This window comes from Sinocyclocheilus rhinocerous, unplaced genomic scaffold (genome assembly GCF_001515625.1).
Source record: "Sinocyclocheilus rhinocerous isolate Xijiao unplaced genomic scaffold, SAMN03320098_v1.1 scaffold1149, whole genome shotgun sequence".
NCBI classification, from domain to species: Eukaryota; Metazoa; Chordata; class Actinopteri; order Cypriniformes; family Cyprinidae; genus Sinocyclocheilus; species Sinocyclocheilus rhinocerous.
This window is the reverse complement of record NW_015664180.1, coordinates 414,190-424,976: the sequence shown is the minus strand read 5'-3', so window position 1 is coordinate 424,976 and position 10,787 is coordinate 414,190. Positions and strand designations below refer to the sequence as shown.

The following is a 10,787-nucleotide window of genomic DNA, read 5'->3' as shown; positions in this document are numbered from 1 at the left end:
CTTTTATAAAGAATATCTCTTTGGATTTGAGACTTTAGTCTTTGCAACTTTACAGATCTTCTTTATGCACCAAGAGCTTGTAACACTCTAAAGAGAAAGGAAAAAATGAAATCGCATCATATGACCCCTTTAAAGTGTTGAAAATGTGTTTTAGTTTTTTTTTCTTTCAAACATTTTTTTGTTGTCCCACATTATCAAATATGATTGAGAATGTGGGACAGCATGCTTTGGGTAATCTGGGACAGTCTTCAAATGGAGGAAATATGCATTTAGGGACTTTATAAGTCTAATGACAAGGGATAATATATGCTATAATGAGAAATGGGTGTTAATGTGGACTACTGGAGGTTATAACATTAGCATAAGTTCACAGTAGCTAGCAGCTAGCTAAACCAGCTGATGCTACAGATGCTACAGATATGGAATCTGGGAAACGTATTCCAATAGCAAGCAAAGGTATCAGGATGATTAATTTCATACACACACATTGGTATCACGAAACATGTGCAGAAGATAATGGCGTGATAGATGATGATGGGTCTCTCACCTGCAAGGAGTGTTTGTTCCCCGAGTAGCCCCAATTTTAATAGAATGGAGAACTTGAATAACCGAATGAATAATCCGTTAATCAAATTGTTGCTTGCTGTTGCTTACATTTTAGCAGATTTTTTAAGATGTTAATACAACGTTAAACAATTTTATTTGAGTTTTAAATTAATTTAAATGAATTAACACAGTAGATCGTTAATCCTGTGGAGAGATAGAAATTATGTTTCCTGATATTGGAATATATATTTTCTTATTGAGATTTCTGTACTTGTCATTTTTTTCATAATGCTTTTTAAAAATTGGAGATATTGTGTTTGGCATGCATAAAGTATGGTGAATATAGGCTTTTATTAGGCCAATGTTCCAGATTACAAAGTGACCTGTCCCCGATTATCAAATTCAGGCAGAATTTTTATTTTTATTTTTTGGCACAAAAACACTAATAGGTGTGGCATGTCTCCTCTGGGTATAATATCTACATGCTTTCTTCTGGTGTGGTTAGAAAACATCTTAGGGATTTCAGAAAATTCTAATGTGTTGATCTAATGCAGGGGTAGGCAAGTTCGGCCCTAGAGAGCCGCAGTCCTGCAGAGTTCAGCTCCAACCCTAATCAAACACACCTGAACAAGCTAATCAATGTCTTCAGGATTACTAAGGCTATAGGCAGGTGAGGTTTTTTTTCAGGGTTGGAGCTGAACTCTGCAGGACTGCGGCTCTCTAGGACCGAACTTGCCTACCCCTGATCTAACGTGTTAGATATTGAAATAAATCGCAGAAGTCAAAATTGCAAAAATGTCCCAGATTACCCGAATTCACCATATTTTTCCACATACAAACAAAAGACAAACAACAATGCATATTTGCATTAGACCAGTAGGAGCATGCGTATAAATTGAAGAATAAATAAATAAATATAATAAAATTAGCGAAAACTAAAAAGGCTAGGGTGAAAAGGGCTTAAATAATAATAATAATAATAATAATAATAATAATAACAATAACAATACTACTACTACTACTAATAATAATATTTTGTTGCCGCTCTCTCTCTCTCTCTATCAGCTTAATGGCTTTTTCTTGTGATAAATATCTCCTGTGCATTTAATAAACTTTATTCAAGACAATTACACATCACCAGCATTTTATGCCATTTTCATCGCAAAGCCTTATTTTAAAATGTTGACTATGCTATTCACACTCTACAACTCTGTTTTATGCAAATACGGTCTCCACAGTTCCAGAATTTTCTAACAGGCTAATAACGGGCAGTCCGGGGTCCTGAATCAGCCATTTGAACTTGTTGTTTACCTTCTGAACAGAGAGAGAGAAAATGATGCAAAAAATAATCAAGCGGATCGGACCCAAATATGTCTCCATTGCCAGAACGTGGTAAGTTCATCTTTGATTTAATAAACAGTTAAGTAGAACAGGAACTTAAAAGTCAAGCAGCTCATCTGACATTCAGCGTGTGTTTCCACTGTTATAATTCCAGAATAGCATGCTATTAATTAGTAATTATAGATTTTTGACATACTATTGCTTCTTTTCTTGCAATTCAGGGTTCCCACGCTGGTCGGATGGGGTACAGTTGGTGGCCTGGCTGTTGTCTATTTTACAGACTGGCGGATGATTCTGGATTATGTTCCCTACATTAGAGGCAAATTCAAGAAGGACGACTAGTTGTCCAAATCTGTGGAAATCGGTTGCTGTGCATTTTTACAGGGAACAAATCAAGCTGATGCTTTGACTAGCCAGTATAGGCGGCGCTGGTGATGTGACATTCAGCCATAAAGACCGAAGATCTGTCACTTCATTTTATGTGTTGAATAATATCTAATGATGTTGTTTTTTCTGTGTAAATCAGACTAGCATGTCTTGCTAACAAGTTGTTGTCTGTACAGGGAGCTGGAAATGGTTCTGTTTTATGCTTGGCACATCACTCCGCTTGAGTTTGCACACTGAGCCTGCAAGTTTTATATTGCGTTACTTTTGTGAATAAATGGTAATGTTTCTCTATGCATGTGTCATAACATTTATTTAGGCTAGTGGATTATAATTCATGCGACAGTTTTTACATATTCCTTGTACTTCTTAATAAACTGTGCACTTCATGTTGATGGAAATCAGCGTCTCTTTGAGGAGGCATCTTGCTTTCTTACCCAGACAAAATGTTACCATGGTAACCATGGTTTCCGCCAAAATGCCCCTCACAAAAAAAGACATTCTCCCAGAATCCCATGCACATGTATTGCAGCACAATCCCACAGGATTTTCGTATGGGATTTCCTGCAGGACTTTTAAAATCCCCACAAGACTCGTGCAGGAAACCTACTGTACAACTTCTTAAACAGGAACCTGACAAGTAGTGAACTGTACTTAAAATAAAATAAAAAATAGTAATAATATGACGATAAAATCTTACATGGTTTTGAAGAACAACAAAAAGTAATGTTTTACAGTAACTGAATCGGTAACTGTTGTTACCATGGTATTTTTTTGTACGCAACAAACAAAGCTAATTCACACAGCCTAAAACATATTGTAAAATGACCTGTATAATATGAAAATACATTTTCTTCGATTAAATAACGCGACAAATCTTTGCTACATGAAACAAACAATGCATTGTATTGTCATGTAGTTTGTCGTTACCCGACTACCGCAGGGCTTTGTCTCGTTAAATCAACCCTAATCGGGCATAATGTCTTTCATTTGTCTCATTGAAGGGGGAGGGGAGTGAAAGTATAGAGGAAGAGAGGGGGATTTAACATTCACAAAAAGGCGACACCAACAGAGAATGCGCGATGGAGAAAAACGAGTAAGTATAACCGATTTAAAATAGCAAACGTATTAAATCGCGATCCGCATCTGCATTTATAGTCATGCTGGTTTACGAGCTAAGCGATCGCTTTTGTTAAATTGAGTCGACTAGTCTCCGCTTTGCCGGGGCTACTAGTTTGCGCAGTGCTTTCAATCGGCGATGGACTTAAAGAAAGAAAACGCGCATAGCGTATGATAAACTAATTAATGTAATAGAGTAACACAGCGGCCTGTACGGCTACATGCATGAACAGATAAACTTAAGTATTTGGAAGCGTGTTTTGTCTTAACATGAAAAAAGCTAAAGGTTTTGCGAAATAAACGGTTTATTTAACCTTGTTTTAACGTCGCGCTGGACCAGGTGCCGCATCTGTTTGACAACACCGATTGTCATTTTAACGCACGATGTTCATAAGATATGTAGTTTTTACCAACCGTAGTCTTTCATTCAGTTTCTCGATAAAAAGACGTGTGCCTATGTCTCCGGTTTTACTGGCAATGCATTTGTTTACATTCACAATTGGTCGAGGTTACGCAAAATGTGATACTGTGGTAACATAACAAAGAGATGCCGGAATTGCAGCATTGTCTGCAACGAAAATACGCATACATTCATTATACCACGAGTGCCACTACAGGGTTATGGCATCTGTATGATGCATGAGGCGTAAGTGTAGCCTATTTTCCAAGCGGAGGAATCTTATATTGAGCAGAAGAGCCCAAAGTGATGAGGCTACGATACGGCGGAACGTTTTGCAAAGTGACAAAGCAACATTATAGAAAATAGACACTGTACTGCTGCATAAAGGTCCTTTGTAGTTATTATTTAGTAAAAACATTAGATAATGTGAGATATGGACTGTCTCATGGAGTGAAAAGTGGGAGTGCTGGGATTGAGGAGGGATTAAGCCATGTGTGTTATGTTAGGTACTGAGTACAGAGGGGGGATTGTCATGTAAAAGTAGGCCCAGCTGTGGAGAGGATTTTGTGTGCTTTATTTCAGAAGAGGGTGGGGGTGCATGTCAATTGAGTATGTGAATCGAATCCAAATTGAATTGGCTCTTTTTTTTTCTAATGATTCGGCTAGACCGGTTTAGAATTACAAAAAAGTTATTTCAATGGTTTGTCAAAGACTTTGAGTCAAACTGCACTAAATATCAGCTGAAGGAGAGAGAGAGAGACATAAAGTGCACTAAATGTATGTAAATGAATACATATACAGAAAAACACCTTTGTCTGCAGTGGTAACCATAGCAACATCTGATTTTGTTTTCTTTGATACAAGCTGGTCAAAAGACCATTTGAGAAATGAGTCAGGCATCCTATCTGTTGGCAAGTCAGATTTGTTTTAACGAATATGACTGTTGAAAGAAGTTTTATTGATTCATCAGTTCAGTTCATTTGAGAAACTTTACGTTTGTTTGCATTGTCACACTGAATAAAACTTTTTTTGCCAAATTAATTTTCAAACTGGTTTGAAGAAATGTGTGAAATTTGCATTGTTTCATTTATGATTCACCGACCTAACAGAATTGTTTCGGCAGAGCCATTCAAAAGAACCAGTTTTAAAAAATGGTTCATTTGAATCTCTATTCAGTTGGTTTTTATCATGGTAAATTTAACAAATTGTCTCATTTTGTGAATGTCAATATGTCTAGTGATGCATTTGTTTACATTCACAGTTGACCGAGTTTTTATGCGAAATGTTTACTTTTTTACAGCATTTATGGCACCAAAAATGGTTTGTTTGGATCTCTATTCCATTTTCCTATTCCATTGGTATTATCAACTGTTAAGTTGAACAAATTATGTCTCATGGTCTGAATAAACCTATTTTCCCCAGGATTCCCAGTCAACAACATGTCATAAATAGACATGACTGTTCTTTTTTTTAGCAGAGGTGAGGAAGAAGAGGAAGAACAGAGGCGAGAGAGGGGGGAGGCAGGTCGTTTGTATAGTTTGTGGTATCGTATTACTTAATCAATTAAAAAACCATCTATGTTGTTACATGTTTGCACGCCTTGACAAGCTTGAAGAGCCATCGACTAAAACCAAAAAAGTTTGTCCAGAGTTGTGCATGAACTTGAGACAAGCACGAAATCTTCATGGTATCATCATGACATGCAGAGTATTCAGTGAACTCATCTTTGCATCACACCTGTGTGTCAACTAACTTTTAACAGAGGATCGTGATTTAAAGGACTGGGTTTGTTTCAGAAGCAGAAGTGCAACTGCTTAGTGCAGAACGTCAGCTGAGATCTAGACAAGCTATGTGAAACAAATGTAAACATTTGGCAGAGAAGATTGACAAGGACAGCTTACAGAGCTTGTTAGGGCACTTAAAAGGACGTTATCTAGTACAAGTGTTTGAAAACCCTAGTAGACAGAGTACAGGAATGTATTCATTCTTGTGTTTAAAAGTGAGACTAGATCAAGAATAGTTTTTTTTCTCTGTGCACATACTGCTCTTAGAGCAAATATGCAATATTAAATTAAAAATATTATTACTTTTAGTTTTAATTATATTGAATTATATATTAAATAAACAGGTATGTGCATTCAAAATTCATATCAATTCATATGTGTTTTAAGCATTAAAATGACATTTTGAATGTGATTTTAATGCCGTCATAATTGTCAGTGTTAAGAGGCAGAAAAGCGTTCTAGTCCTCACAGTATTCATGGTCTAATAACATTGTCATTTCGTCATCACAGGCTTGGGATTTATCAAAATTCTTTCCAAGTTAGGCATTGCATGTCATTGTTTGCATATATTGTGTGTTAATATCCGTATGCATCTGCCGTCACCAAAACCCATTCTCTTTCCAAATGTGCATCCATACGGGTTTATCAAATCTCTGAGATGTGTCCTATCTTGCTCACCCTCGCCAGCCCCACTGGGAAGAAGTTCCGGAGCAAGCCTCAATTGGCCCGTTACCTTGGCAACTCCATGGATCTCAGCTCCTTTGATTTCCGCACAGGCAAGATGCTTATGAGCAAACTGAACAAGAACAGACAGAGACCCCGATATGACAACAATAGCCAGACTAAGGTGAGAGGACTGCAGAGGCTCAATAAATTGTCATTTGATAAATGTTATTTGAACAAACATTTTCACATTCAGAAAAACATATTCATCGTCCTAGATTTATAACTGCAGAGTGATTCATTAAGAAGAAATGCATGGCATTTAAAACAAATTACAGTAATAGTTCGCCCAAAAATGAAACTTTGCCAAAAATGTACTCACCCTCAGGCCATCCAAGATGTAGATGAGTTTGTTTCTTGATCAGAATAGATTTGGAGAAATTTAGCATTACATCACTTGCTCACCAGTGGATCCTCTGCAGTGAATGGGTGCCGTCAGAATGAGAGTCCAAACAGCTGATAAAAACATCACAGTAATCCACAAGTTATCCCCATGACAGCAGTCATCAGTTAAAATCTTGTGAAGCAAAAGCTGTGTGTTTGTAAGAACAAATCCATCCTTAAGATGTTGTTAATATCAAACCATTGTTTCCAGCTAAAATACGAGTCTTCTATCTATAACATTGCTTTGTCCATTGAAAAAGTCATCTCGTCTGAAACAGGAGAGAAATATGCACTGTTTATAAAACGGTCCAAAACAGTTCTAAACAAATATATGTAGATGTAAGAAGACAACAGGGGATGGGCTTTTTCACTGGAGGAAGAGTTATTATGAATTATGGACTCAAATTTCAGCTAGAAGTGACACTTTAAAGTCAAAATGACTTAATGATGGATACGTTTCTCAAAAACACGCAGCTTTTCAGTTCACAAGATGTTAATTGATGGACAGTAGTCGTGTGGATTGCTTGGGATGTTTTTATCAGCTGTTTAGACTCTCATTCTGACGGCACCCATTGAAAATGCTGAGGGTCCATTGGTGAGAAAGTGATGTAATGCTAAATGCTAAAAATGTAGCTCATCTACATCTTGGATAGCCTTGGGGTGAGTACATGACAATCATATTTTCATTTTTGGGTGAATTATTTCTTTTAAGGCTATTTCAAGCCAGTTTTACTGGTCAAGCTGGTCTACCTGCAAAAATATCCAGTAAAAGACCAGCAATTCCAATCAAAAACCAGTTTAGTAAAGTGTGTTACATCTTTAACAGGGCAAACCCGACCTGAATACGTCCCTCCCAGTACGACAGACGGCCTCCATCTTCAAACAGCCTGTCACAAAAGTCACCAACCACCCCAGCAATAAGGTTAAAACAGACCCACAGAAGGCCATTGACCAGCCCAGACAGGTAACACTCATCTAAACCTAGGTTTTATTTAGCAATAACAGTATTTTGTCATAGTGGCACAATGCTAATATACTTTTCATCTACAGCTTTTTTGGGAGAAGAAGTTGAATGGCCTCAATGCCTTTGACATAGCAGAGGAGTTGGTGAAAACAATGGAGCTCCCCAAAGGCTTACAAGGTACGTCTGGGCAAGATGAAGAACTTAATCTAAGTGTGTTTATTTTAATCAAGAATAAATGAATGTCAGTATTCAAGTACTTTGTGAAATATGAAGAAAACGAGATAAGCAAACAAAAACGAACCAAAAGTAAGCCAGAGTAGCCTACATAAACAACAGCAGACAAGGCCCAAACAGAGGGATATTTATATCAACTCAATTCAACTGTTGACAATTTCAAAATAAAAGACAATGTGGTAATGTCAAAATAAAAGCGCAGCACTAAACACACTCGCACACAAATTGTACAGGTGCAGAGAACTTTATAAAGAGTTTAAATTTACTTTACATTTTATTTAACATTTGAATTTTATTTTAAAAATGTTATTTTTACATTAAAAATTATTAAGAATTAATTCAGAATAAAGGAATTGAAATTGATTTTTATTTTATTGAAAAACAAAACAAAAAAAACCACTACCTTTCAAAAATTTGGGGTCGTAAGATTTTTTGATGTTTTGGAAAAAGGTCTCTTATGCTCACCAAGGCTGCATTTATTTGATCAAAACTACAGTAAAAACAATATTAGCAATATTTAGAAATATTATTACCATTTAAAATAACTGTTTTCTGTTTGAATAATTGAGTAATTTATTCCTGTGATGCAAAGCTGAATTTTCAGCAGCCATTACTGCAGTCTTCAGTGTCACATGATCCTTCAGAAAATCATTTTAATATGCTGATTTGCAGCTCGAGAAGATCGTATTATTTCTTATGATCAGTATTAAAAACCGTTCAAAACAGCTGAAAACCATGATTTTTCAGGATTCTTTAATGAATAGAAAGTTCAAAAGAAGACTATTTATTTGAAAAAGGAATCTTTTCTAACCTCGTAAAAATCTTTACTCTCACTTTTGTCAATTTAATGTGTCCTTGCTGAACAAAAGTATTTATTTCTTGGAGCGTCATAATAATGATATCTAAAATATGTTCAAAAAAAGATTAAATGAAAGGATGCTAATAAAATGAATGAATTTGATCATATTTGACGTCACTAAAGGAGTGGGCCCTGGCTGCACAGATAAGACCCTGTTGTCAGCTATTGCCAGTGCTCTTCACACCAGTGCGGCTCCCATCACGGGCCAGCTGTCCGCCGCTGTGGAGAAGAACCCCGGCGTGTGGCTCAACACGACTCAGCCTCTCTGCAAGGCCTTCATCGTCACAGACGAGGATATCAGGTACGTCAACCCTCTGAATGATGCACTCTATCACTGTGGGGAAATTCATGCAAGTACAATGATACAGTTGAATTTGATGCTCACAGAAAGCAAGAGGAGCTGGTGTACAGCGTGCGAAAGCGACTGGAGGAGGCTTTGATGGCCGACATGTTGGCTCACGTGGAGGAAACGACTAGTGACGGCGACGCACTCAAACAGGAGGGGAGTTGCAATGATGATAAACAGGAAGTATAGCAAAGGTAAGCAAACAGTGGGAGAAAAATGACAGCATTTCTGCTATTGTTTCCTAAAGGAAATAGTCACCAAAATGCCTCTTTTTTTTGACAGGTCATTCAAATGTGTCTGAATTACCTGCACATGAGTCTCCCAACACAACCAGACGCTTGTCGATCAACACACCACGATGATCTCCCAGCTTCGCTGAATATCCATGTACGCCCCTCAGTTGGGATCTCTCTGAGACTGTTGGCTCGATTTTCAGGCATTTTTCCATTTTATTGTCATTATTTTTTAATTTTTCAAACATTTTTCTAAAAGAACTAAATGTTAGAAAAGTTCAGCAGTTGAACTGCCTTCTGCATTAAATGATTTTTGAGAAGAGGTATTTGGATTTGATATGATGACAATCAAGTCAAAAACACAGTCCTCTAGTTCTGGTGGGTGCTATACTTTGTCACAGCTGACCTAAACTGATAAGTTGATTATTCTCTGTGACTAAAAATGTTTAAAGCTCTCTCAAAAAGAGAAAGGTACAAGTTTGTGCAAAAATATCGACCTTCTCTCTTATTTTCACAATATTTTACCCTCTTTCTTAATCAAACTAAGGTGCAAATCAGTATTATGCTGTTTAAATTCAGTTTCAATGTGTTATTCTCAATGCCAAATGTTTTACTGGAGAGGCATTGATAAACATATAAACAGGTATGGCTTTGTTTGACTTCAAATGTTATGTTTTCAACTCATCTGGTGCTTGTTAAAACTGCTTGTTTTTTTCTTTATAAGCTATTCATACTTGACACTGAATAACATTTCCACAGTCTGAACCTGAAATTCAAATGTGAATGGTGATTCATAAAATGTGACGCGCAATTCATATAAAGTGATGTGTAAACATCATCCTGTGATAAGCAACTTAATTAAACGTGTTAGGGGGCGAAAACTATGTTTTTAAAAAATGTTTGTTCATAGCCCACAGCAGCAGGCATTTCTCAAAATAAAATGTTCTTGTGTTGAATATCAAGGCTGTTTCATTCTTCAATGATCCTACAGATGGTGCACTTGACAGCATATTTATTTATGTTTCGTTAGTGCTATCATTTATTTGCTATCTGTTTGTTTGCACTACTTTAAGCTGCTTAGAGAGTTTATGGTTCAGATCCAGAGCTGTTTTAAATGTCCCTCTCTCAGCTGAAGTATTAACTTGCCATTACGGTTATGATGCCTGAATCTCTAACAGACCAAAGGGCTCGGGGCCAGTCACTCGCTCTGAGACACAAATTAAAAGAATAGCTGAAGTTGTAGTGAGGTCTCCTTTGATCTGTCAAAGCAGAAATTAACTTTCTGGCCAGATGGCAACCACAGAGCTCTACACAAAGGTAAGTGCGTATGCTAACTTTTAGTAGCTATATATTTTTTGTAACTCCATTGGATGTCATAATAGATAGATAGATAGATAGATAGAGTTTGATTTTGTTTAGTGTTGTGCATAGATAGATAGATTTTGATTTTGTTTAGTGTTGTGCATAGTT

General features: G+C 36.8%; 2 protein-coding genes across 3 annotated transcripts; both read left to right on the top strand.

Moving 5' to 3' along the window:
• The first annotated feature begins 1,823 nt into the window (after nt 1-1,823).
• uqcr11 (ubiquinol-cytochrome c reductase, complex III subunit XI) lies at nt 1,824-2,565 on the top strand. The gene is made up of 2 exons (XM_016540326.1): nt 1,824-1,938; nt 2,109-2,565. Exons 1-2 carry the CDS (start codon nt 1,880-1,882, stop codon nt 2,227-2,229), a joined length of 180 nt encoding a protein of 59 aa, XP_016395812.1. The 5' UTR covers nt 1,824-1,879; the 3' UTR covers nt 2,230-2,565.
• A 629-nt stretch (nt 2,566-3,194) lies between these two features.
• LOC107729711 (methyl-CpG-binding domain protein 3-like) lies at nt 3,195-10,187 on the top strand. Of its 2 annotated transcripts, XM_016540384.1 has the most exons (8): nt 3,195-3,367; nt 5,265-5,333; nt 6,262-6,421; nt 7,508-7,645; nt 7,732-7,822; nt 8,862-9,039; nt 9,126-9,278; nt 9,367-10,187. In XM_016540384.1, exons 1-7 carry the CDS (start codon nt 3,354-3,356, stop codon nt 9,271-9,273), a joined length of 798 nt encoding a protein of 265 aa, XP_016395870.1. In that variant the 5' UTR covers nt 3,195-3,353; the 3' UTR covers nt 9,274-9,278; nt 9,367-10,187. The 2 variants fall into 2 exon arrangements, with proteins under 2 accessions (XP_016395870.1, XP_016395871.1); XM_016540385.1 differs by lacking the exon at nt 5,265-5,333 and having other exon boundaries at nt 3,205-3,367.
• The last annotated feature ends 600 nt before the right edge of the window (nt 10,188-10,787 follow it).